Below are 27,098 nucleotides of genomic sequence, written 5' to 3' on the forward strand. Positions count from 1 at the left end.
GAAGAGTGCAACTCTCCATGTTGCAAAGCTGCTTTTCCCACCCCGCACAAGTAGATCACAGGCAACAAGGAAGAATTAGAAATATTCCAGATGCATCATCTTAGAAGTAGATTTTATTCACTATGAGAAACCGACAGATTGATAGAGATCTCATTATCCTTACTAGAAAAACTGACAAAATATAAATTAGCATGTTTTTTCTGTACTTCTACCTCCTCCCTTTCCCTGTACCCTGGGCTGGAGACAGTTGGTAGATCTCATTGTCCAAGAACAACTCTTCCTCCTCTAGCCCTTGTTGCGCTTCAACTCAGAGACCTTGTAGTGAGGTGGGGCACGGTGGAACCACTCTGACCAGGAACCATCATAAACAGCCACATCACGCTTGCCACACAGGTAGGCTGCCAAGGCAATGTGACATGCTGTGACACCTTTGCGGCACGTGGCTGTCAGCGGCTTTGAGAGATCCACTTCCTTCTCACGGAATATTTGTTGAATCTCCTCAATACTCTTCTCGTGGCCAGTTTCTGTTAGGAATGAGCGGAAGGGTATGTTCACAGAGCCAGGTATGTGACCAGATTCCAGCCCTGAAAGAGAGAACAAGAAAAGTAAACATGAGCAAGGAGACATTAACATAAGTGATGAAAGACACCTACAGAAGAAACATCAATGAGACATCACTGCAGATACTTCCACTCTCTCCAAGATATTAATACTAATTTATTTCAGGTAATGATGAGGATGCAAAGCAGTATGGGGCTAAAAAGAGAAGGACAAAGATTATTCAACTTTGCTGAAGTCAAAACATCCAGAATATTTAGCAAACTATTCTCCCCTGAAAGCAATGAGAGGTAGGAATCTGAAGAAGCCCTAGATATGACAAGAATCAAAGAACCACCACAGAAAAGAAGCTAAGAAAGGCATTAAGGGGGTTCTGTGTAAAGAAAAATGCAGCAGTGCATTTCTGACCTTCCTCAAGTGTGCCAGCAGTGTGTAGTGGCACAGTTTTCAGAAGCAGGAAGTATGGCTTGTATGTGGCATTTGTGACAGTAGCTATTCGATCAGTGTTAATTCCTGTGTCACCTTAAAATTGTATTTTAGAAAAGTAATGCAACCTTAAAGTCAGCCACATTACTGCTGAGGCAGATAACCTGGGGCAATGGGGTCAGAGAAGTGGGAATTTAGATTTTGTACCACTTTTTATCCACTCCATGGACAAAATCAGCAGGTATTCTGTTTTTCTACTGGCATTACTGACCACTCCAGGCAAGTTGAAAGTTGTATCTCAAGAACAAGGTCTTTTGAGAAAAGCAGATATAAAATTATGGTGGATAAGATTTTAATCAAATTCAAACTGTCACTGTGGGCTTAATCAAAGTCCATTACATTCGTTGGAAACTTTTCCACTGACTTTGAGAGGCTTTGGATCAAGCCTCCTTGGAGCAGGAAACATTACATATTACGTTGAAAATGCTTTTTAGGGAACGGTTCCTTGCTAGGTTTGAGCTTCTAACAAGACAGCCCTGGGAAAGCCACATAAATAGTATAATCTTTTTCACTGACAGCTTTGCATGTGCCTAAGTCATCAGGGCAACTGATCTCAGGGATTGGGGCAGGGAAACTTTGTCATAGTCAAGTGATTGGAGTACAGCTAGTCAGAGATTGACATCACACATCATAATGATACTGTGGTTTCACCACTCATGTAAAGTGATGTCACAACAAGATGAGATATGTCACAAGGGGAAAACAGGGTTTTGGTTGGGTATTGAAGAGAGGATTTTTGCTCTGCTTGACAAGGACTGAGAACCTAAAGACAATCAAAGCTACCCTGAGTCAGCTTCATAAGATCTCTCCCTGTTCCAGATGGACCTTCTTTGTCTCTTGATTCATCTTCCCCGAGTATCTTACAAATCTCACACTGTTGTCTACTAGTCACCTCATGCACTCTTCAGTGTTTAGCATTACAGGGAGAAGTCACGAGAAAAACTGCTGACTTCTGGAGGGACTAACATTAAAAAGAAAATAAAAAATAAGACAATGTTTTGGACTGATGCTTTCACCACATTTTTTCCAGTTCCAGAAAACAACAGTTCATCACTCCAGTACAGGGAACTGCAAAACCTACATTCATTAATATTGTGTCTGTGTGACAGAGGGGAAATAAAAATAATCCAAAAAATGAGTATCAAAAAAACCTTGTTTGTAGTTAGACTGCAGATCTTCTTACTGGAGAATTACATGCCAGGGTTAGGCTACCACTTTCCCAGAGTGAATGGTCCTGACCCTGTCATTTGGCAAGGGATTTCTGCAAGGCTCTGCTGCAGTGCTGGTGATCACCCCAATGCAGACAAGTCTGTGAGCTGCAGAACAATGCTCTCACACCATCCCCGGGCACTGGGAAGTGCAGAGGTCAAGAAGTCCTGGGTGGCAAGAGCCAGCTCTTGCTCACAGAAGCTTGTGGGGCCACCAGTACAGTTCTTAGGTGTCCCAGGCCCCATGGTCATGATTGCTTTCCTAGACTGTTCAAACATCTTAAAATAGGTATGCTTGTAACCCTTCTCTTATTGGGAACTGCTGTGACAGACACTCACCACCCTTAAACAACTCTTCAGTTAGGAGCTGAGCAGATGTGAAAAGAACAGTATCATTTTAGAGTATTTTTGATTTTGAACTACAGGGAAACTTTCCTTGCTGCAGAGATTCAAAAGTCTGTTGGAGCTGGACACCAGTGCTTACACTCAGCAAAAGATGGGGAATTCTGTAGCAACTGCATTTGCTCACGTATGTGAGTGTTCAGCTGAAAGAAGGAGCTGACATTGCACAATCACAATCTCTTGGACTGCCTAGGAAGTGCTCTTGAGTGGTTGAGGAAGTTTTATCAGCTCTCTCTGCTAGGACAAGAGCAGAGAAACACGGGACTGGAAGGCGAGGCTGGATGCAGCTGGGATCTGAATGGGGGAGATGATACATCTGCTCCTGCCTTATATGACACAGAGTAAACTCCCTGCCAGATTCATGCAGTCACCCTCAGAAACGCCAGGAAAGAACCCCAGGATTACAGAGTCTGGCTCCCAGCTACTACAGGGATCACCTCATAGGCTCCCTATCATAAAAGCATCCATCTCAGACCCAGTTTGGATTGATGCCGTGAAACTTCCCACTGAGACACCTCGTTGCTCATGTGAGGAGGAATATGCATTTGCATTGTTAAGTTTGTCACAGTCAGCCCATACAGCATTTATCCTTGAGCTGACATTGCCCTGTGGCTGAAATAGGTTTTCTCCCTTCCTGCTATTGCTCCAACATACTGGAAGCGAGTGCTCAGCGCATCCAACAGCCTCAGACCCTCAGCCTAAACCCAGTAAGAACTCATTAGACACACTGTTCACTGCCTCGAACACCCTAGAAACAGTTCTAGGTGACCACCAGGCTTCTGGATAAGGCAGTGGCATTTCCTAGTATCTTGATTGGTAGAGAGAAAGATAATAATTGCTGTTGTCAAGGTCAAATCACATCTGAGGATCTTGCACCAAACTAATCCATCCAAGTCTTATCCTCTTCTACTGCCTCCAAATGTGGCTCTTTGGCTTGTAAGAGAAACACAAGTAATTAAGTGTTTTAGGCTCCTAAGCATCCAGCCTTGCACTCTGTAGCATTATACTTGGTACTTCCATCACTGCAGGTGGTACCTCACATAACACTCCCCGTGTGATCAAACCTTCCTCAGGCTGTGCCAGCAGCACATTTCAGTAGCAACTCCCTCTTGCCTCAATGATTCTGAAAAATATGAAATACAACACAGAATCATAATGGTGGGACCATGCTGGCAACTTCCAGCCCCACAGATCTGCTTTCGGCACAAGCTATTCTTATCCTCCTTATCTCCCTTCCCGTCAGCTTTTTGGGAATCTAACAGTACGTGTGCTATTTGCCCTCTTCTCACATTGAACTAATAACTGCCTCTCTAATATTATGTCCAAAGTATTAATGAAGTCTGAATGGAATAAGTATACCTGATAGGTGCTTCCAGTGGCTGGAAGAAAAGATCAGACATAACTTCCAGGCATACATGTTCCCATTTCTCTCATATGGCACATCAATTCTGTTGGCAAGGAAATACAGCCCTTAGGTGCAATGCAAGCCTACCAAGGTATTTTATTAAATTTTGCCTTAATTTCAAGTATTTTTTTTCTTGAATTGTTTTTGAAAGCCTTCCAGCCTACCCATGTTATGATAACAGATCAACAGCTGCCTAGGTTGTGTTGTACCTCCTACCCTAAATACAAATACAAACTTTGCTAGTGTTTCTGTCCTAGGCATGCTCTGATTAAATTTATTAAATTCTTGCCTCATGGGATTGCAATGTCATGACTGATTTCTGACACATATTTGGGATGGAGATTGTCTGCCTCACCAGTTTAAGCACATGAATATTTTTTGTTTATACTCCCTCTTTAGAAATTATCATTGCTCCCTTCTCTTTTTTTTGTTAACCCTCCCCCTACTGTGCAGACTTATCCACAGGAGGGAAAAAAAAAAAAAAAAGAAAAAAACAAATGGCAGCACAGCCTCAGTATAATTCTGAGGCAGTACCAAATAATCTTTCATTTGGAACCCCATTTAACTGCATAGCAACCCTATTTACTCTTTCTTTCCTTGTTCTCTTTTTATTCACTTTGGTCCAGCAGTTTTTGTTATGTTTTAATTTCTTTTGCCAAGCCTCACTCAGCTTGGCTTCTGGCAACCCTCCCTCACAATTTGTGACCTGTTACATGTTATCTTCTACAGCTTAACCCTCTTTTCCACATCTGTTAAGATTCTCTGCTTAAATATATATTTTTTGTTGGGTATTTATCTAGCTAAGACTACAGTGCCTTCTCTCTAGCCTTTCCCTTTGCGATGAAAGCTCCAGATGGGATTTCTGAATGTCAAAAAGATAAAAGATGTGCCTTGTCCACATTTAACTCCCCATGGTCTTGGAACTGGCTGGCTGCTGATAGCTGCTCCTTTCCAAACACCTCCTCTGTTGCCTCCTTTTTTATCTCGCTCTTCCATTCAAATTGTACGCCTCAGAAAGGACCATTAGTGATCTCACCTAACCTACCATGAACTCATTGGAAGGAACACTTTAAGCTTCATCCTGGCCAGCCCTTTGAGAATTCCTTGCAGTCGAATGAATAAGCCTTTGCCACCAATGTCAAAATACTGTGTGCATATACAGCCAGAAGAGTCAGCTTTAAGAACCAGCAGGGCCATGGTGCTAATCTTGGAAGCTGATGCTTGTCAACCTCAGCTTTGGATTGTAGGTTCCTGTGAGTTGAAACAGACTTGGATAAATTCTCTCACTCTCCACATTGTGCTTTAAGTATTACTTTATGGTCAAAGTAGAGCCAGTTCCACTCTCAGCTGCAGATTCCACTTGGAGAAGAGAGGAGAAGAACCAGCAACATTTCATTCTCACACTCACTGCCACTGAACATTCAAGCTGAGCAAAAGCTTTATGTTTGGGGCAGAGAGGACTGAGAGCTGGGAAAATGGGCAAAACCTTAAGCTTTGTGTATGCCCAAGGGAGAAAAGGATGACTCAGGGGCTGAGAATGAGAAGAAAAATAGTTGGAAGCTCATTAAATTACTTTGGATTTGCTTTTTTTTTTTTTTGGATGACAGATTTCTTGTCTGGCAACTTTTCCCTCTTCTCTCAGGTGTCTGCAAAAAAATTCAGAATTTCACAACTTTTCTGTATGCATTTGTTCAGCCAGAATTCTTGTTCCTCAGTTTTCAGAACCCAGTACTGCAAGAGAGTCAGCACCGGTAACCATTACGTATTAATTTTTATCCCTTGCCCGTGGACTGCCTGGGATTATCTCAGTTCAAGCTGGTTCCATAGCTCTGTACCCTACAGCACCTGAGTACAGACACCCTGGCAGAACCTGGTTGAGCCACTGCTGATCACAGGTAGAAACACAGCACTGTGCAGGGACACCTTTAGTCACCCAGTGCACGGGTCAGGGCTGCACATCTGATGGGCTTACGCTTCACACCATGCATGAACATCCAAGCTTTTCCATCCAAATCAATAGCTGTATTTAAGAGCCATGAGACCTGGCCAATAGAAATGACATCTATTTTTCTCCACCCTGGCAACCTCGGTAAACCTCTCCCAGCAACTAAAAATTAGCCATGTATTATGTCTTACCTTAAATGGTACAGTACTTAAAAATCCCAGCAAGGTAGCTGCTGCATAAAAATAAAACAGGGAGAACTAATTCGTACTATAAAGAAATGAAAAACTGAAGAGGTAAAAGAGTCAGCTGAAATTAGCCTCTTCTAGAGATGGAGTTCATGGAACTGGAGAGATTAATTGACTTAATTAGGAAATCAAGAGCTGAGGCAATAATTAAACTGAAATCACCTGAGAACATAGCAAGTTCCTTAACCTCAAGACCATTCTTCTTCTCTAAATTGCAGGCAACGTTTCTCCTCCCTGATTGGATGACCCCTGTAATTAATCAGCATTGATTTCAAATTGCTCTTTTAGGTGTAAGTGCTGCATTTTACCCACTGCTGACTGTAGTGCAGCTACTGACTGGCCTGATTCAGAAGGCTGTCAGGCTCCTGTGGAACAAGCAGCTGCAGCTGGAGTGGTTATACTGCTGGATCTGCTGTGGGAAGCAAATACGGACCACCACAAATAAACTGTTCCATGCTGACTCATTTCAAAGGAAAAATCTGCTTTCAAGACTCTGTCAGGGGCTGCGGTATTTGTCACCTGGTGACAGCTCCCACTTTGGGAAACAGATGTGAAGTCCACCAGCTCCCAGCAAGGAGCGTTTTATTCACATCTTGAGGTTAAAATTCAACCTTCACTTTGACGGGCTGCAGTAGGCAAGGAACAGAATAAATGATAATATCAACTACCCCTCTCCCCTTGCAAGTCTCCTCTGTCACACCCATTACCTTTCTCACCTTCCATGTTGTCTTGCACAGGTTGAATGTGTTTGGGAGGACCTCACTGCGGACACTTACGAGAACCACAGGTACAGAGCCATTTACAGCCAAATACCCTGGAGTTTGGACATGGGAAGCAGTGTCCTGCTCAATGGCTGCACAACAGCACACACACAAGAGAACAGTCAGAACAGAATGACAACCTGCCCATGTGACAGCAGCGCAGAACCACCACATGCCCACTCCTGCAGCATGGAGCTGGACTCAGACCCAACAACTGTTGCTAAGCTTTTTTGTGCTTTGGTTTTGAAACTGCATTTCTTTTTAAACTGTTTCTGTGACTCCTTCTCGGAGGAGAAGTTATTCTGGGATATACCAAGGCTTAAATTACACAGTAAGGGCCTCCTTTAACAACCAACTTGAATTTCATTCTAGGCACATTGCTGTACCAGCTGTCCCCACTGAACAGGACTTCTCCCACCCCTGCTGCTTGTGTGTTCAGTGTTTGACCTTTGTTATAAAATCAGCTTTTGTTTCTTCTACTTTGGGTATCGAAAAGAGAGAGGTTGACAGACCAGAGGCTTGAGGTTTGGGTCTTTTCTTACTTGAGCTTGTTAGATTTAATGGCAGAGAGCAAAAGGACAAAGATCAGCTCAAGCAAGTTCTCTTTTTGCTGGGAACCAGATCAAGAAGGAAAGTGTCCCTTGGGTTACTGTATTGCCTAAAACCTGCGCTTTTGCTGGTGCATTCATTATGGTGAGAGACGCCTGTATGAATACTGATAGTTTGCGCGTGTCTGCTAGCGTTAGATAGGACCCTGAACAAACCCCTGGGAGCTCTCAGCTCCGGTATTTGCATTCTGTCTGATTAACTTCTGCAGGCTGTGAGATGGGGGATGCTGGAGCCAAGTGACTGCAGACCTTCTCTGCTGCTTCCTCTTGCAGCTTTACAACCAACCACAAGAAAAGCAACTTGTGAGGGCACTGGGATCCAAATGCTCAACTGTGGATCCCTTAAGGTGAATCAGTGAGTTAGGCTGAGGCATGCCTGTGCATTAGGAAAATGTTTGCTGACTGGGAGGAGTCGCCAGGCCCAGACTAGTATGGACACTCATAATGCTTTGGCGCAGGGGGTAGGTGCCATTCCCACCTCCATTACCTTGGTCCAGCTCGGTCCCCCGGAACCGGCCCTCGGGGCGTGAATCCACCACCTGGAACCGCAGGGACCCCACGTTCTGTACCATCTCCTCGAAGGTCTTCACCAGGACTGTGTTCAGCCTGGCCTTAAAGACAGCTGGCTCGGGCTGGCTGACCTCGGCCGTGACGGGGTGGCCCTCCTTCACCCAGTTCGTGAAGCCGCCGTTCAGCACGGACACCTCCTTGTGCCCGAACACCCGGAACATCCACCAGGCACGGGGAGCGTAGAAGGTGCCCAGCTCGTCCCCATCATACACCACCACATGGGTGTCACTGCCGACCCCCAAGCGCCCCACGTAGTCAGCGAAGTGGGATGGGCTGGGCAGCATGAAGTCATAGGGGGAGGACTTGTCGCGGCACTCCTCGATGTCGAAGAAGGAGGCCCCGGGGATGTGCCTCTCCTTGAACTCCTGCCGGGCGTTTCGCTCCTGTGGCGGGTACCAAGAGGCGTCCAGCACCCGCAGGCTCGGCCCCACTCGCCCGGCCCGCACGGCCTCCGAGAGCCACTTGGCGGTAACCAGCGCCCTGCCGAGCACCTGCGGCGCCATCTCGGGGGGCCGGGGCCGGGAAGAGCCGCCGCCGCTGGCAACACACACAAAATGGCGGCGGCTGGGGGACGCGGCTGGCGGGCGCGGCCCGGCGGGGCGGTGCGGGGCGGGCCGCACCGCCCGGGACCGGCCCGCTGGGAGGGTCTCGGCTCCCGCCCCCGGCGGCTGCCATGGCTGGCGGGGACTGAGGGCGGGTGCTGCTCGGCTGAGGCCTACCACAGAGGTACGGGGGGCCGAGGTGGACTGACCCCGCTCCCTCCCCGGCTGCGGCGCGGAGGCAGCTGCGGCCCCGCCGGGGCTGGGGGTGTCCGGGGCGGGAGGCGGTGGCAGCCCAGACTGCGTGGGGGCGCCAGGGCCCCGTAAGGCCTCGGCTGGAGATGGGCTCCGCGGCGGTGAGCGCGGTGGGGCAGAGCCCGCACCTTGTCGTGGGGCCGCGACTCAGCCTGGGGCGCTCGGTCCCCTCACCCGGGGTCCCTGTGGCCACCCCGCTGCCCTGTGGCCGCGGGAGGCGGCGGGGCCGGGGCAGGACTGTGCCATGGCTGACCCGCTCGGGACACCGTTTGGGTTGAGCTCTGTGAAACCTTTTATTCCCACGGATGGAGCTGCCAAACCCCTCACGGTAGGCTTAGGCAGCACCTGCATGCAGACACAACTCTTTTGTCCCAAGGTGCGTCTTTGTTCAGTTGTTTTCTGTGAGGCTGGTCACTAATTTGCAGTTTTCTTCCTTTTGCAGTCAGGTAGATTCAGGCAGACCTTGGGAATCAGGTAATCTTGGCCAGGACTCGGGAGCGATGTCACAACTCCTCTACCGTGCTCTAGTGTCTGCAAAATGGCTTTCAGAAGCCATCAAGTCCCAGCAGCCCAGCCTGGCCTTGAGAATCGTGGATGCATCCTGGTATTTGCCGAAGATGAAGCGGGACCCGAAGCGGGAATTTGAGGAGCGCCATATCCCTGGTGCAGTTTTCTTTGACATTGACCAGTGCAGCGACCGTACTTCACCTTACGATCACATGCTGCCCAGGGCTGATGACTTTGCTGAGTACGTGGGGAAGCTTGGTGTGGGAAATGATTCCCATGTTGTGGTGTATGACGGCAGCGACCAAGGTCTCTTCTCAGCGCCCCGGGTATGGTGGATGTTCCGGGCCTTTGGACACGAAGCTGTATCCCTTCTGGATGGTGGCCTGAAGAACTGGCAGCGAGAAGGGAATGCGCTGAGCTCTGGGAAGAGCCAGGTAGCTCCCGCTGAGTTCCACGCCTCCTTGGACAAGTCGCTGGTGAAAACATACGAGGACGTCTTAGATAACTTGGATTCCCACTGCTTCCAGCTAGTGGATGCGCGCGCTGCAGGACGGTTCCAGGGAGTAGAGCCAGAGCCCCGAGATGGTAATGTGCCTTGTAAGACACTGGCCTAATAAAAAGGGGCTTCATTTAAGGTGCCCATCAGTTTGATTCCTCTAGAGGTAATGAAGGGAAATATAGTTGCCCTTTATGAGATGAGACTTGAGACAGTGTATCCACCGGTCATCCTCTCCTTTGCCTGGCAAGTGCTGCTGTTTGAAAATTCAGGAGTGGGAAACTGTGTATCTTTTTTTACTCATGAGGGGCTGGGGTGAGGAACATAGCTTTCATACACCCCAAAGATATTAGTTACTCTCTTTGTGTACCCTTTCCTTCAGAAGGGACTGTGCAGGTGCTTCAGTCAGTGCCTTGTCAGAGTGGGTTGCTCTGATGCAGGGGAGATGTGGAGGCAACTGAGAGGAGGAACAGAACTTGGCAGGATTGTGTCCATGTGGTAACCTGAAGGTTAGAGCCATTGTTCCTGGGTGATCAGTAATCTAGTAAAGCAGAGTTTAACAAAAATGTATGTATTTGTTTTAACAACTTATACTATATAATAAATATCCCTCCCAGTGAAACAGAGCAGGTTTTGCAGTGGATTTGTCCTAGACTGTAGAGGTTAATTCCTATCTGTATTGCTTTTCCTCCAGGAATTGAGCCTGGTCATGTCCCTGGGTCGACGAACATCCCCTTCACTGATTTCCTCACAGAGTCTGGCTTAGAGAAGACCCCTGAACAGATCCGCAGCCTGTTCCAGGAGAAGAAGGTGGACCTCTTAAAGCCAGTGGTAGCCACATGTGGCTCTGGGGTCACTGCCTGCCACGTGGCTCTGGGAGCATTCCTCTGTGGCAAACCAGATGTTGCTGTGTATGATGGGGCTTGGGTGGAATGGTACATGCGGGCGCAGCCTGAAAATATTATTTCTGAGGGAAAGGGGAAGACGGTGTAATAAGTTGCTTCGTCTCCCACCTGTGCAGATAATTTGCCTTGAAACAGGATTTGGACAAGATGGATTTAGCATTCCTGGTTAAGGGTTGTGAGGTGAAGGTGTTGGATGACAACTAAGGGCACATGGTACTTCAGCACTTTCTCCTTACTCCTGCTGCTGCTTAGGATCATAAAGATGACCTGGGCAGCCAGCTCTAGATGATCGTGCATGAGCAGGTGGAGTGAACCACATCATAGAATCATAGAATCATTTTGGTTGGAAGAGACCCTCAAGATCGAGTCCAACCATAATGTAAATCCAGCACTAAATCATGTCCCTAAGAATCTCATCTATATGTCTTTTAAATACCTCCAGGGATGGTGACTCTACCACTTCCCTGGGCATCCTGTTCCACTGCTTCACATCTTTTCCATGAAGAAATGTTTCCTAATATCCAATCTGAACCTTTTCTGTCACAACTTGAGGCCATTTCTTCTCATCCTCCCACTTGCTTCTTGGGAGAAGAGACCAACACCCTCCATGCTACAACCTTTCAGATGACTTCCCGAGGTCACTTCCAACCTTAGCCATTCTGTGAATCTGTGATCTTTTTACCGTATCAGATGGAAGGGAGAGAGTGCTGGTGGCAGCACAGGGAAGTAATTGAGTCAAGCCAAGCTCATGACTCAGGACGTTCCACCACGTTCACTCACAGGATGGTCAGACTGGTATAACTGTGCCTCATGATCCAGCTCTCTGCCTCTCTCCTAGAAACTGTGCACTTTATGGCTATTTTAAGTGCAAAACTTTGAGGAAAGACATAGCTCTTAAAGGAGAAAATATGGCTTCTTAGGCGGGCACTTGAGTTAGAGACTTGGTTTGGATTTCTTCTTGCACTCAGACTCTAACTGCCATGTGTACTTAACCTGTTTGGTACCCCCATGGTTCAAAATTCCCTTTGGGGGGTGGGAAAAAAAAAATTATGGGATTGAAAAAGGGTAAATAAACATGTGTTTCAAGGACTTTCTACTGAATGGAACTTATGTGAATGATTTATTTTCAGGAACTCTTATTTTTTGTCTTGGTGATTCAAATGAGATGTTTCCTTCTCTCCTTGAGTAGAACTACTACTCTTAACCTTAGCAAGCTCTTTGGCCCAGGAAGAACAATGGCACATCTCTCTCTTGGGACTTCTTAACATCTTCCTCCTTTCATTCCTTGTCCATTTGTTTTCTTGCCTAAAACTTAGGGGAATTGAGACCTACAGACAAATAGCCACAATTTTTCCCCAAGACCATTGCCTTATATTTGAGAGTGAAATCCCTCAGGATATCCCTGACAATGCCTAAGAATTTGTTCTCTCCAGGTTTTTCCCCTCTGAAAAAAACAAAACAAACGAAAACCTGCACCTATTCTGACCCACTGGTGATTTAGAAAGTTAATTAGATGGGTTCTGCTCTTGGTCTTGCAGCAACAGGTACTTGTGGACATCTGAGGAAGATGGGGTCGTCCCCTCTAGGGGATGCCATGGGTGCTTATGGTCACAGATTTGCAGGGTCCCTGTGTAGCCACTGAACATGAGGGCTGTATCTTTTCCTATCAGAGAGTGTTTATTTATTGCATTTTTTTCTGGCCTCTCTTGGCTGCAGTCCTGGCTTCTGGGTTTGACTTGCATGCACAGAAGCCCCCTTTCTCCTCACCTCTTGCAGAGCTAAAGTTTAACAGTCCAGATGATTTATTCCTGTGTTCTCCCCCCACATGCGTATAGCCTGACCTTTCTTTCCAGCCATTTCCAGTGACTGAAAGCATTCAGTTTGCCTGTTTCTAACCAAACAACCTGGCTCTTCAGGGACTTGGGACTGGCATTTCAGCAAGTGCTGAGCATAGAGAGTGTGCAGGGATCTGAAATGAGTGACCCTTTAGTATGCAGTATAAGATGCAGATCTGGATAAACTAATAAACCTTTATATTTGCCAACTTCCATTTAGTTCTTTGGGCTTAGACTTCCAAAAGGGCTTCCTTTGCAGGTTACAGTGTGACCTGCAAATTGTTAAGGCTTCCAATTCTGGATCTAATTTATGGTTTAATTAATTTTCTTCTCCTTCCTGCTAGGGAAAGGTTTTCTACCCCCATGCGTTATGAATTTCCCCACCCAAGTAATCACTGTATTTTTAAAGGCTGGTAGCAACACGTTGCTGTATCCTAAGTGGGTAATTTTGTAGCAACTGTTTCCTGCAGGGGAAAGGGAAGAACCAGGCAGCAGGTCAAGCAGGACGTGATTGGAGCCTGTACTTGAGAGCACTTAAAAAAAAAAAAAAGTGCCAGAACTTTTAAAGCTGAATTATGGTGTTGACATGAAAATAAAAGGATGAGCACTGGCTGAGGTGGCTGTCTGGGAACAGCAAGTGATGTTAAACTCTTTGCTGGAGAGGGTCCAGCGTAGGGCAACCGAGATGATTAAGGGAGTGGAGCATCTCCCTTATGAAGAAAGGCTGAGGGAGCTGGGTCTCTTTAGTTTGGAGAAGAGGAGACTGAGGGGTGACCTTATTAATTTTTATAAATATATAAAGGGTGAGTGCCACGAGGATGGAGCCAGGCTCTTCTCGGTGGCAAACAATGATAGGACAAGGGGTAATGGGATCAAGCTGGAACACAAGAGGTTCCACTTAACTTTGAGAAAAAACTTCTTCTCAGTGAGGGTGACAGAGCACTGGAACAGGCTGCCCAGGGAGGTTGTGGACATGTCAAAACCCGCCGGGACATGTTCCTGTGCGACCTCACCTAGGCGTTCCTGCTCCGGCAAGGGGATTGGACTAGATGATCTTTTGAGGTCCCTTCCAATCCCAAACATACTGTGATACTGTGACCCCCCCCAATCCGAGCAACAGGGGTGCTGCTGCTTTTTAAGATGTTTCAAATTAAAGATAACTGTACAGACATCATTATCTAGTGTGGGATGTTATAGCAGGATCTGGCTTGTGATGTCTTTTCAGGTCAGGGTTTCTAGCTTTCCCCACCATCAGCCAGGCTAAGTGCCTTTCCCTTGCTGGATCATGAAGGCAGAACACCCTGGGTGTGGCTGGGAGGTGAGGCTGATGTTGTCGATATGTGGCCAGGCCTTTATGTACAAAGAGACAGGAATGCTGTGCCTGCTCTGTTTCTCCAGGAAAATTTAGTTATTAGAGAAAATTGGCACATTCTTTCAGACTTTGTTAATAATTTCCAGTGGACACAGGGGGCTGGCTTTTGCTCTTGTCCTTGCAGAGCTTTTGGCAATACAGCTTAAGCACTGTGTTTCTTTTTTCCCCCTGATCTCAGCATTTTCTGGGGTCAGTTGGGAATCTCTCTGCTTCCTCTTGAGACTGAGCTGCTTTTCTCTGTCCTGTGTTTCGCGGGCAGGTGTCTGGTGCAGCCCAGCCATCCACCTGGAGATCACCAGCTATGAGAAAGATTTTCCTTTCCCCTTGCTCTAGATTTTGTGTCTGTGTGCCAAGGTTGGCAGTACTGAACTGCCCAGCTGCATTTTGAACCACAAAATCTCAGCAGTTCTTCAGTTTGCCAGCTTTTGGTAACTCTTTTACCAGATGCTTAGCTTTGCCATGATTTCCCTCAAAGAGGAGCAATGGAGAACTTCCCACGACAAGATACTTTGTGTTTCTGGGTTATGCCCTGTTACATCATATATCAAAAAAATCTGTCCAAGAGTGTCTTCTGGTATTCTCCCTCCTTTTTGTTGAGATTTGTTCTCACGCTGCAGGCAAAGCACTGGGAACATTGTGGAGACTGAGACAATGTTTTCAAAGCCTGGAGACTGCAAAAACCTATTTTGAGCCATAACAGATGCTACTGGACATATGGAACAGCTGAGGGGACTTGCACTGCAACTATAAATGTTCTGTAGATCTTTATGTCCCTGACTCAGTGGGTGTTTTTTCTGTGGAAACTGGGAAGGGGAGAAAGGGATGTGAATGCAAATCACTAATGTTCACGACCCTCCTGTGGAAAATTTACCACAGGGAAAGGAGAATAGCATATCTTTAGTGGGATAGGTCTCATGGTGACCAAAAAGTAGCCTAAAAAACAGCCCTGATGTAGGAAAAGGGTCACATTGACCCGTGGCTAAGTTGAGACTGGAGCTTTTAAAGCTCTCTCCATAAATTTGAAAATCCCAGGCCAACATGTAAACTCTTTATTGGTGTATTTTATTGTCTGCAATACTTCTGTCCTGGAGCAGTTTTGGACTCTGTGAAAAGTCTGGTCAATGGTTCTCCAACAGTAATCCCACAGTCCCTTGTTCCTCATGTGTCGTCTTTGTTCCCTGCCTTCCCCTTCCTTCCCTACTGCTGCCTGGCAGTCAGTTTGCACTCTTTCACACTTCATTTCCCTGTAAACCTTTTGTTCCCCTGCAAAATTTCCCAAATCCCAAAGCAGTGCTTCTGCCAGCACTGCTGTCCCTTCCCACTAATGAGCAATGGTAATTGCTGTTATCTGCAGGGGCTTTTCTTCTTCCTCCTGGTTTCAGCTCACAACTGGGTGCTATGTGGTTGTTTTCTCTCCTCCTTCCAGCACTCCTGCAGCAGAGTGATGCACATACACACACAGACTTTACACACTGTTTTGAATGCAGGTATGTTGCTCACAGACTGCATGAAACACAAGGAACTGGAGAAAGATCAGTGTACCTGCCCACTCTGGGACCTTTTTCTTCCAGCTGCGATATGCCTGGCTCAGCTGGCAGTCAGGTTGGGCTCTGTTGGCTACAAGTGAACCCCCTGGTTCAGTATAGTGACTTTTCCCAGTTCACTGCTGGCTTAATGGCAAATATCAGAGCATTACTTTTCCTCCTCTCCCACTACCTATAGAGAAGAGAGAGGAAATGTTTCATCTCTGGTGCCTCATACCACAATGTGTCAATTAACTAAATGATCACACAGGTTTAATCCCAGATGTGTGTTCCCAGCCTGCCAACATATTGACACTGTCTGTGCCCACACACAGTGATCCCTGCTCCCACCGATGCTCCACAATGCAACAATCCCCTGAGAGCAGCTCCACAATGTCAAGGCTGCATCCTAAGCCGTGCACCCAGCTGACTCGTCAGGCTGCAATGTATGTACAGAGTGCTGCAGCGTGCGTAGCTTTCTGCAGGTTTGCACTGCAGGCCTGCTGCCTGCTCAGCCAAGAAACTCAGTTTTGCCCCTGCTCTGTTTTCCTCAGCTCTTGCTATCACCTCTCTACCCCGTGGCTGTCCAGAATTTCCTGCCCTCAGTCTATCTGCACAATCGTTCTCATGTTTAACTGGGTGCTCAGTGAGTCTGTATGGTATTATACAATCACATTGTCCTGTGTAAGCCCTTGCTTGCTGCTGTCTCTGTTTCTGTGCATGTGTTTTATATATAGTTATCATCAAAGCAGGAGGAACAGCCATTGGATTATTTAAATTTATTTCTCCTCTCTTCTATTGCTTAATTTTAATGGACCTTAACAAGGACATGCTGGTGCATCTCAGAGCTATGGTTGGTGATGGTGTGCAAATCAAGCCTATATTTAGCCCATACCACCAACTCATCAGCTGCATTTCAGCTGGCAACTCACCCGGGACTGACTTCTTCCTGAAGAGCATTTCAATGTACTATGGGGAGTGCCCTGGCCTGGGGGTTTCCAGCAAAGTTTCTGCTAAATATTGTGGAAAAGAAGGCTCTGTGGATGGGAGTGGTGAACCTTGACCTCTTAACTCACTTGTAGTATACGTCTTTAGTTTTACTAACTAACCTGGTCCTGGGGTGAGCAAGACTTGAAGTGCTGGCCACAGATGGAGGATGATGTTGATGGAAGAAGGTGTGCTCTAAATACAGACTATCCCTGACCTGTGAGCAGTATTTGCATGGGAGAGGCCAGGGAAGAAGGCGTTGAAAACAAGATTGGGCCTAAAAAGAAGCAAGAGGCTGATGGCCTGTGAGAGGAAGAAAGTGAGACAGAGTGAACCCTTGGTGGAAGAAGGAAGAAAACAAAGGCAGGGCAGATTTATTGGAGGGGGAGATAAGGGGTTATACACTGCCACATCCAGCCTCTGTGTTCATATCAAACAGCCACAATCCTTGCCCTAATTCTCTGCTGGAGCTGTGGCCAGTACAGACAGGGTCCTGCACCCATTGCACACCAGAGTGCAGGGAAGAGCTCTCAGATTTGCCATGGTTTGACTCAGAGGCAGAAGTAGGAGGACAACAGTTCCAGCCCAGAGCTGTGCTGCACTGAGTGATGCTTCAGCTCAGGTCAGTGTTAGTCTGAGCATCTTTGATGCACATACTGCTCCATGGAGACTCGTCCAAGGGCTGGGCACTAATTTGGGCCAAAGTCTACTCCATAGAGGTAGGCAAAAATAATTTTTCATCTTCTCCCTATTTTTGGTCACTCTCGTGCTAGCTGGTTCCTGACATAAATTCCAGAAGATGCAGAGTTATTTGAATTTACAACCTGCAGCAGCTGAATTGTTTCTGTGCTTAAATTAGCTGGAGGTCAGCAATCTTGGAACTTTTACTGTGTTACCCTCTCTTCCCCTCCTCCCCTTTGCACTCCTCTGCAGAAGGAGCAAAGTACAGTTACACTGTTTTTCTGAAGGAAGTCCTTGGTGATTTGGGGGAAGGGTGGTCCTGCCTTTATGTCCTGTAATGAGAAAATGGAGTGATTTGTAAGTAAAAGAAAAGAGATGGATGAAAATAAAAGGAATAAAAGGGTAAAAAATTATCCACTCTCTTCTTCCTCTAATAAACCATCACCTCAAAAGACACAAAGATCTAAGTGCAAGAACAATACACGGTGTCTCTGCAGTGCTGCATTGCCCTGGCAAGAAAGACCCAGGAAGCTGCTTAGGGAGGAAGGCTTTGGGCCATGCTCAGGTGAAACATCAGCCTTTCCTTTCTGTTCCTAATATGCATAAGCTGCTGGCAAGCATGGCTGTGCTTAGATGGGAGTGGGAAAAACAGAGCTGCTGGAGAGAGCTCATTCAGGTTGTGCCCATGCCAAGGAGCATGTCTGAACAGAGTCCCATGGGGCAGGAGCCGCTGAGCTCCAGGCTCAGCCTGGCAGAGGCAGGGTGAGATTTGTACATCAGGACTGGCACATTGGCCTTGGTGGGTGAGATGTGCCTAGGGCAGAGGTAAAACTCCATACAGAGCTAAATTAAAATCTGAGCTCTCTGTTGCCCAGACACAAACAGGGATGGCAGGATGCAGAGGGTCTCTGCCATGGTTTGTGCCAGTCAGGCAGCACTGGGCGGGGAGTTTGCTGAGGCAGCAACTCCTCTGGAAAAGGAATTATTCCTGCCTCCTGCCAGCACTTCATGCAGATCCAGGATACAGCTCCCAGAAGTGTCCCTACATACGTTAGCAAGAAGGCAACGGTCTGTACATTTTGCAGCAGGAACAGGGTGGCATCTCAAGCAGCACTGAGCTGCGAGCCTGGGGTGATGGAGGTCCTGAAGGGAAAGCCGTGGAATATGGTGCTGACCAGTTAATCTGCTGACTGCTGGGGAGCAGGTTGTTCTCCCTGACTCCGAGGAAGCTTGCAGGCGGGACCCAGGACTGGGAGCAGGCAAACCACAAGCCGCAGGGCTGGTGTGATGTACTACAGCACAGCCCTTTCTTTACAGCATCCTCATTGCAGGGACAGCAGACCGGGAAAACTACAGCTCCCAGCACCCTTTTATGCATGTCCCTGCAAACTACAGTTCCCAGAACGTTTTAATGAGCCAGAGAGGATGCCTGTGGAAATCAATGCCGACGATTTTTGCATAACACCCGGCGCCTCCAAAGTTCTGGCCAACCCTTAGTTAGTGGAAGTGGGAAAAGAGGAAAACTCAGGAAGCATCAGCGCCGTGGAGCTGTGGTTTATCCTACTCTTAATAGGTGTAGCGATATCCCTCAGCACTGAGCACCCTTCCTTTCCTCCGGACTCTCTTAGCGGTTCCAGGGAGGATCCTCCTCCTCAGGAAACGCGGCTACTGCGGAGGGAGAGGCAGATAAACTACAAATCCCGGCATCCCCGGCAGGTAGCACCTGCGGCAGTCCCCGCACGACGAGGGTGGGGGGGGATGAGGATGAGGATGGAAGGCGGGGAAGAGATGCAGGGCGCCGTGGGGCTGCGCTCCACCTGGGACACCCCACTACCCGCTGGCACCGCGGCCAAGTGGGTGAGGCTCAATGTGGGGGGCACCATCTTCCTCACTACCAGGCAGACCCTTTGCCGGGAGCAGAAATCTTTCCTGTGTCGCTTGTGCCAGGGTGAGGAGCTGCAGTCGGACCGGGTAAGGCAGCTGGGTTGCCTCCCGCACCATGCCCGGCCGAGCAGGGGGAGGGCTGGTGGGATGCAGGGATGGAGATAAACCCCAGCAGCTGCAGGAGTAACTGAGCTAAAAATGCTTCCTCTTTCTCCTTCCTCTCCCGGGAAGGATTTCCCCCTGCCAGATCCCACCTTGCTGTGTTGTAGCATGTCACCTGTCTTATGGAGTTGAAGAAAAGAGAGGCCATGTCCCCTCCACCTCTGCTCTCCTGCCTCTCTAGCACCCCACATCCCCTGGGTCCCAGCTGCATCTGCCTGACTCAGCCTTGTCCCCTAGAAGGGGACTCTGCTCCCTCATGTCAGGCCTGTATGCACAATTGCAGAAGGAGGCTGAGGCCTATTTTTTGGCTTTCTCTGCTGTGTTAGTCCACGCTGAGATAGGCATGCTGAGCATAACAATACAGGAGTTAAAATCCAAGCTGGCTGGACTTGGATAGAGGCTTTCTGTTGTCCATTCCAGGAGAAAATTGCAGATTTTGGTGCCATTTTCCATGGGGGGTGAAGCCTGTATAAAGTCAGAGTTCAATCAAAACTTAAAAAAAATCTGTGGTTCCTTCCCCAAAACCTCATGGTGCTTTGCAAAAAGGCCTGCTCTTCACCTTACCTAGGGGTGCAGGTCAAGGTGTCCCCCTCCCTGGCTGTGCTCTTGCACACTGGGTGGCTCTTATTCTGTGTAACTCCTTGTGCATACACGTGCTTTGGGATCCTTATGCTTTGGTTCATCATCTTCCTTTGGATAATCTCACAAAGCAGTGGCAGTGGCATCTTCTTCCACTGGAGAACTTTGCTATATGCACTGTCTAAGTCAGGGTTTTCAAACTCATTTTCACCACATCAGCCTCGTGGTTGCCTTCAAAGGGCCAAATGTAATTTAGGACTGTACAAATGTAGCAATAGTAACATTTATACAGTCCTAAAATTACATTTGGCCCTTTGGAGGCAACCACGAGGCTGATGTGGCCCCCAGTGGAAATGAGTTTGACACCCCTGGTCTAAGTGATGGTACCATAGAGGAACTGAACCATGGGCAGGGCCCATAGTTTCCAGGTAATCTTAGAAACAGTAGTAATTTTTGCTTGGCTTTGTATTTTCTTGTAGTCTGGAGCATTTGAGGATTGGTTACAAGTTTCCCACGGGATTTTTCTCCTCATAGTCTATCTCTGTTGCTAGGATGAGACTGGTGCATACCTAATAGACCGGGACCCCACTTATTTCGGACCCATTCTGAATTTTCTCCGTCATGGGAAGCTGGTTCTGGATAAAGATATGGCTGAAGAGGGTAAGTCTTGGAGCTCAGAAACTTCCCATGTAACATTGCTACTGGAGCCAGAACACAGCAGGACTTTTTGTTGACCCTGTTGTTTCTTTGTTCTTCTGGAGGTTGGTGTGGGGATTTGAGAGGGCTATCCCTGCAGGTCTTGGAATGGATACTGAGGGGATTCAGAATATGTGGGAGAAGTATCCTACAGATGTTGTGGCTTAACAACTGTTAGTTCAGCAGACATGTCACCGAGACAGAAGTAGGCAAGATCTTTTAGTCTCAATACACTGTTTTATTCCTTGTTCCTGATCCACTTTTAACCAGGCTTTGTGACTGAGTTTTCTGTTGATGACTGTTTCTAATTAGGAATGAAAACCCAGAAGACCAAACAAGACCAGGCTCATCTCTTCTACTGACTGTAATAAAGACCATCATTAATCAGTGATACACAATGTATGCTGCTTTTGCTCTGATGGGCTGTGGACTACAGCAATTCCAGTGGAACAAGCCAGCCAAAGCAATCCTTCATATGAGGCTGACAGGAGGTCCAACAAGATAACTCAGTAACATCATCATGGTGTTACCAGCCAGCAATCCCCAATGTTTTGTTATTTTTTGGATGCTAGAGTCTAACAAGCATCCAATTCCAAAGACAGGCTGTGCTGTCTGGCCCTTGCCAAGCACAGTTTCTGCATGTTCATTAGTTTTCTTGCCCCCCCCTTACATATTTTTATCTAATGGAACAAAGTTTTCTTCAGAATTGACCTATGAGTTATAATTCCAAAAATATATCTAAGCAATGGTACAGAATTGTAATAAGCACAATTCTGAAGTGTTTCCTACTTGCCATTGCTGGTAATCCTGAGGTTGGATGGGATTCACCTATAGGGTTTAACATCAAATCTGAGGCATAAACTGGAGTCCCATTCACAATTTAACGCTGCCTTTCATTCCTGCCCAAAGGCTCAGGCTGGCATGAAGCTAACCCATTAGGCAATTCACAGCTGAGTGAGGGACTCTGGAGGAATCTGAGTGTGTCCGGTAGAGAAGGATCAATGCCCACCCCTGCAGTGTCTGTGTACTGTCCTGGGGACATGTGAGTGTTTTGGCTCTGAGCCTCCTTCCCCTGACTGACCTTCTGGGAACCCACCTCCCTTTCCCTGAAGGCCTGTTAGCAAACAAGTGAGTCTCAGGAGAGGTGATGGATGCAGACAGTACAGAGGAAAAAGACTGAATGCTTCTCTGTTTACCTACTTCGGGATGAAGCACTGGGAAGCGAGTGAAAGATTGTCTGAAGTCATACAGGGCTGCAAATGGGTGCAACTCCAACTGGCCCAAGAGGAAAACTGGGATTTTCTAGGGTCTTTTAGTGACAAGGTCAGAACGATTTGTGGTCAAGAAGGTGGCCTGAACAAGGTGATAGCTACTGGTCATTGAGAGAGGCTGGAGCCTACATTTATTCTCCTTGGCCAGTAATTTGGGAAATGTATTAGCAGTCCTTGGCACAAGCCTCCACTGTCTGTGCCTGTTTCTGTAAGCATCATAAGGAAATTGGAGTGAGCATTAGAAATGCAGTGCAGAGAGCCAGGTTTCAATTTTCTGCAGTAAGAATTTCAGGTGACAGAAACCTGTTAAAAAGTGAGGCTAGAGTGTCATTTCTCCCTCTGCACCTCGGGAAGCTCAGAGCTGAACTTTTTCAAGCCAAAAACCAAAGACAGGCTGTTAATTTTCTGTCTTTGTGGTCCTTCTGTCTTTCTTAGGGGTCCTAGAAGAAGCCGAGTTCTATAATATTGGTCCTTTAATCCGGATAATCAAAGATCGCCTAGAGGAGAAGGATTACCCAGTAACTCAGGTACGGGGAGAAATGGCAAGGAAAGATAGAGTGGGGCTGGTGAAGGAGGGGATGTGGAAAGGGAGAGGCATGTCTAGAAGGGAAACAGAGTTGGGAAAAGCAGGAAGGAAGGGAAAGAAGTAACTAATTAGAGTTTATGTGCCAATGTCTGCATAGACAGGCTTGCTAGGGACAGGCTACCAGTATTTCAGTTACAATAAACAAGCAACAGGCTTGTTTTGCAGCCTCAGAGGTAGTGCTGGATGTAGCTCCTGAAACCAATTAATCTCCTCTAGCAAGAAGAAGCAGCCAGCTGGTTGCTGTGGGGTATGGAAGGATGTTTGTGAGGAGAACAGAGGTGTCATGGGGAGGAGGGCTCTGGTGTGGGGAGTCCTGGAAGTGTAATCACAGTGGAGAGCATGGGGAGGCCTGCAGAGAAACCTGGAGGGAACAGATGAAGGGATGTCTGTGAAAGAGTTAAATGCAGAAAATGAGGCACAAGGAAGCAATCCTGTGGCACAATCACACTTTGTACTGGCCAATAAACTTTAAAAATCTGTCTTCTTGGAATGATGACTGACATCTCACTCTTCATCAGGTATGCCTTCAGGTTGTAAGCCTCCAGCAACAGTCATTTTGTTCTTGCAAAACCCCATCAGCATTTGTGGCATTTGCATAAATGACTTTGTAATAACAAATGCAAACTCCCCGTTGAAAGAGCCAAGTATCTTCTGGGGACAATGCAGGAAGCTCTCAGCTCAGTCCCTCCTCTCCAGAAGAGATACCATTGTTCTTGCTCCCCATGACAACATAGTAGAAAGTTGGGTTGTGGTTTGCATTCCTGTTTAACCTGGGACATGGGGAAGAGGACATGTCTGTCAAGGAAGGGTACTGCCAATTGCTTCTGCAGGGTGCAACAGCCTTTAGCATTTGATTGTTGTCAACATGCTCTGTAATTTTTCTGCCAGGTGCCTCCTAAGCATGTCTACCGTGTGCTACAGTGCCAGGAAGAGGAGCTCACTCAGATGGTTTCCACCATGTCAGATGGATGGCGCTTTGAGCAGGTTTGGAGAAGGCAGAGGAGGCTGAGCAGGAGTTGTCTTTTGGGGGAAAAATCATGGGTACCATACAGTCCCCAGGCAAGGCACCTTCCCTTTCTGAGAATATTAGGTCAGTCATTGATGGTGCTGTCACACTGGCTCTATCTTGCCTCTTCTCTATAAGTTCAGAGGATGCTGTGTGAGGTTAAGCTCTTTCGCATCCTGACTGACTCCTCTCCTTCTTCTCTGTGCTGCCTCCTCAGCTTAGTTATGAGGCCTTTCTATTGGGGGTAGGGATTGTACTCCAGGCTGCATGGTTGGCTTTTTGTCTTACATGTGCTTGTGGTTCTTGTTCTCATCTTCTCTAGCTTGTGAACATTGGCTCATCCTATAACTATGGCAATGAGGATCAGACAGAGTTCCTGTGTGTGGTCTCCAAAGAGCTGTACAACTCATCCAATGGCCTAAGCTCTGAGCCCAGCCACAAAGCCAAGGTGAGACCAACTTCGTTACGGCTCTGCTCACCCTTCACTCTTGTTTACTCCCTTTTCTTTCTTCTCTCCACTGTGACTGTGGGGCACCTCAGTGGCTTGTCCTGGTGTTCAGCAGCGTGGCATTACACCCATGGCCCAAAAGGAGGACCGCATGTGTTGAGAGTGGTGGTGTCTAGCTGTGTATGGCAAATTGCTTTCGTGAGTGACCCTGGCACTTCTCATGCTATTCTAACATCCCCTTCATGCCTCCTCATGACCATGCTGTGTGTCACTCTGCTGCTGGAGTGTGATTTCCCTGGAGGTCTGGCAATGTTCTCTTTCCTTTTGCTGAGTCCCAGACTAAGGGGCAGATCACTTGCTCCCCTTTTGAGGTAAGGACAGAAACGTGTGACAGTGCATGACATCCTGTAGGCACCTAGGATACAGGAAAGAGCACTAGCGACTGATGGCAGTTGTTGGACAGTGGGAACACAGCACTTTTAAGTGGGTTAGACAGCCCTGACCTCATGCTCCAGAGGAAGACAAGCCTCTTTGCTCCCTGATCCAGAGCCATCTTGGCCATGGGGAAAGGTCTCTTTTTATTCCAGTGTCATGACCATTGCTTTATTCTCTTGTGTGTCAGAAGGAACTGCCATGGCTCATCTTGCAAGTATCTCCACTCTTTCTTCCCTTTGTCCTGCATGCTGGGCCACAGAGCACAGAGGAGGACCTGGAGGAGGAAGAGCAGGAGGTGGAGGAGGAGGCAGAAGCAGAAGCAGAGGAGAAAGGTGCAACAAATCCTTGAGGAAAATGATAAAAATAACCCCCCAAGCATAGACCCATCCACCTTTCTGGTGGGAACTCACAGCTAGCGGAAGGGAAGGACTAGGACAGGAGTGGGGTGTAGGGGCAGTCCTCTCCAGGAGCAGGAGTCTCTCTGGAGATAAAGCTCACAGGAGAGAACTGTTACCATGGCTGCTGTTTTGTATTTTAAACTGTTTGATATATTTGTAGTTATATTTTTATTTGCACACTGTCCATCTGTTCGGGATTCCACTATAATCTTTCTTCCTCCAGACTCTCCCTCCTGCTCTCCTCTATGCCATCCCAGCACTGTCACCTGCCTCCCACCCTGCCCCACTCCCCAGCCTCTGGCATCCTTCCCTCTGTGCTCTTTGCCCCCCAGAGCTCAGTGTGCTCCCTGCCCGGGGCCCTGTCTCTCTCTGCTCCTCACTTTTCCTCCTCTGCAGGTATGTTACCTGTCCACACTCTCAGCTGCTGCCAGCCTGAGCTCTGCATGAGTGACTCACTCCCCTCTTGTGGGTATGGCCCTGGTTTGTAGCGCTTGGGGAGGGAAAGCAGGTAGGGGATGTTGACTCATACCTGAGGTGGCTTTTCTGATTCTCATCCTATGTGTGCCTTCACCCACCAAGCAGGCCCTACGGCTGTGGACCAGAGGCTCTGGCAGCAGAAAGGAGAGCGCAGCTAGGAGAAATGAAGAGAGGTGGAAATGAATGCAAAGCAGGCAGGGGTGGCACGGGGAGGGGGGAAAAACTGCCACGTGTCTGCCTGACACGCATGCCAGATCGCTTCTCCAGACTGCCGGCCGCAGCTCCTTTGCCTGCCAGCCCCAGAGTGGTTTGCAGAAGGTAGCCTGTGATTTTTCCCCTCCCTGTTCTCACTTCCCTGGGCTTTTCTCCTGCTGCCTCTGCCAGGATGAGAGCACAGTGGGAGAGGGTGGCAAAGGCAGAGCGGAAGCAGCTTGTCCTTTCTCCAGATGTTCTCACAGCTGTATGTGAAATGAGCCTCTGTGCTCAGCCTCCTGCTCAGGAAGGCTGCCTGCCCTGCGTGCATGAGGCTGGGTACAGAAAGCTTTACAAGGAGGGTTCCCCTCTCATACTGGAAATCTGTGGGGCTGTTGTTAACTTGGAGGTGCTCAGTGCTACTCTTTGTTCTGGTGGAGAGCCCCTGTTAGCTGTCTGATATCCTTCTCAGAGCCTCCTTGTCCATGGCTGTGGGACCTGTGTGTTATTCTCCTAAAAGTCAGTGTATGTTAATCACATGGGCTTTTCCTTCCTTTTTCTCTGTTCTCTCACCCTCACTCCTCACATCTTCTCTTTTTCTTCTGTTCTTATGCCCTCTGTCATTTCCCTTTTCCTGTTCTCCCGTTTCTCACTCTCCCCTCCATGCTGAATGACATCTTCTTTTCTGCCATTGATTTTGTTTCTCTCTTTCTCTTTTCTTCCCTAGCTGTTACAAGCCAGAGGTCTGAGGATGTGACCTTCACTCTCCAATCCAGCCTTTTATTTTCTGGTTTATATATTTATTTTTGTACTGCAGTGCACGTCAGCTCCTTGTCCCACAGTGACACTCCCCAGCCCCCTTCACTCTTCACAGGCAGCCATTCTTTTTTACAAACTCATCTTGGAGTCCTCAGCCTCAGCCCTGGAGGACGGCAGATGCTCCAAGGACTCCCTGGGCTGCTGTAGGGGCTGGAGCCCACGGGCCCCCACTGGCAGGCCGGCTTTTCTTAATGTCACAGTGGCCCCTGCTGGGGACATCAGTCATCAGCCACTGCGGCCGGCAGTCTCTTCCTGAACACCCTGGATGCTACTGGGGCCCCGGGGTGGTGTCCACTGCAGAAGGCCCAGTCCTCACCCTTTGGCTGTTGCAGGCAGCTGGTCTGGGATTGTGGGCAAATGCAGAGCCACTGCCCTTTTCAGAGACACCCACACTGTTCTTGGGGTGCCCCTGTTCTGGGTATCACACTCCTTGGTGCCTCTCTCCCTGTCCCCCAAAGCAGCTCCATGTGGGCAGGATGAGGAGGAGATGGGCATGATGCCCAGGTACCGCGAACACACTAGCACCTGATGTTGTGTCAGCCCCAGGAGATACCTGCCTCGGGGAGCGGGGTGTTTTCCTCACTGCTGTATCTGAGGACACCAGATTGTAACTCCTGAATAAAATTCACAGTCTGTTCCTCCTTGTTGCATCTCATTTCAAGTGGCAGAAATTTGGTGCTGGTAGAAGGAGGTGGGAGCTGGAGAAGAGGAGCTTGGATTCATCATCTGGAGCCACCAAAAGCTGCTTGTGCTGTGCTGTTCTTCTGGGGGCTGGAGATTCTTCCCACTGCATCTGTGCTGCATCCCCACTGCAGGCAGCTGGGCTACAGAGCAGGTTTGCTAATTGGCATCAGCAC

At 48.0% G+C, this 27,098-nt stretch overlaps 3 protein-coding genes across 3 annotated transcripts; 2 read left to right on the plus strand and 1 right to left on the minus strand.

Moving 5' to 3' along the window:
- Positions 1 to 95: 95 nt before the first annotated feature.
- Positions 96 to 8,773, minus strand: TST (thiosulfate sulfurtransferase). The gene is made up of 2 exons (XM_082063395.1): positions 8,106 to 8,773; positions 96 to 584 (listed from the first exon to the last, which is right to left on the minus strand). The coding sequence occupies exons 1-2, from the start codon at positions 8,689 to 8,691 to the stop codon at positions 286 to 288; spliced, it is 885 nt and encodes a 294-aa protein (XP_081919521.1). The 5' UTR covers positions 8,692 to 8,773; the 3' UTR covers positions 96 to 285.
- A 10-nt stretch (positions 8,774 to 8,783) lies between these two features.
- MPST (mercaptopyruvate sulfurtransferase) lies at positions 8,784 to 11,996 on the plus strand. Its single transcript, XM_082063392.1, has 3 exons — positions 8,784 to 8,914; positions 9,425 to 10,074; positions 10,680 to 11,996. The coding sequence occupies exons 2-3, from the start codon at positions 9,483 to 9,485 to the stop codon at positions 10,976 to 10,978; spliced, it is 891 nt and encodes a 296-aa protein (XP_081919518.1). The 5' UTR covers positions 8,784 to 8,914; positions 9,425 to 9,482; the 3' UTR covers positions 10,979 to 11,996.
- Positions 11,997 to 19,052: 7,056 nt separating this feature from the next.
- KCTD17 (potassium channel tetramerization domain containing 17) lies at positions 19,053 to 25,411 on the plus strand (the record flags this gene model as incomplete). The annotated part of the gene is made up of 7 exons (XM_082063407.1): positions 19,053 to 19,259; positions 20,465 to 20,573; positions 22,316 to 22,407; positions 23,355 to 23,450; positions 23,795 to 23,920; positions 24,615 to 24,687; positions 25,150 to 25,411. The coding sequence occupies 7 exons, from the start codon at positions 19,053 to 19,055 to the stop codon at positions 25,239 to 25,241; spliced, it is 795 nt and encodes a 264-aa protein (XP_081919533.1). The 3' UTR covers positions 25,242 to 25,411.
- Positions 25,412 to 27,098: the final 1,687 nt, after the last annotated feature.

Source organism: Streptopelia decaocto (genome assembly GCF_964273445.1).
Source record: "Streptopelia decaocto genome assembly, chromosome: 1".
NCBI lineage: Eukaryota > Metazoa > Chordata > Aves > Columbiformes > Columbidae > Streptopelia > Streptopelia decaocto.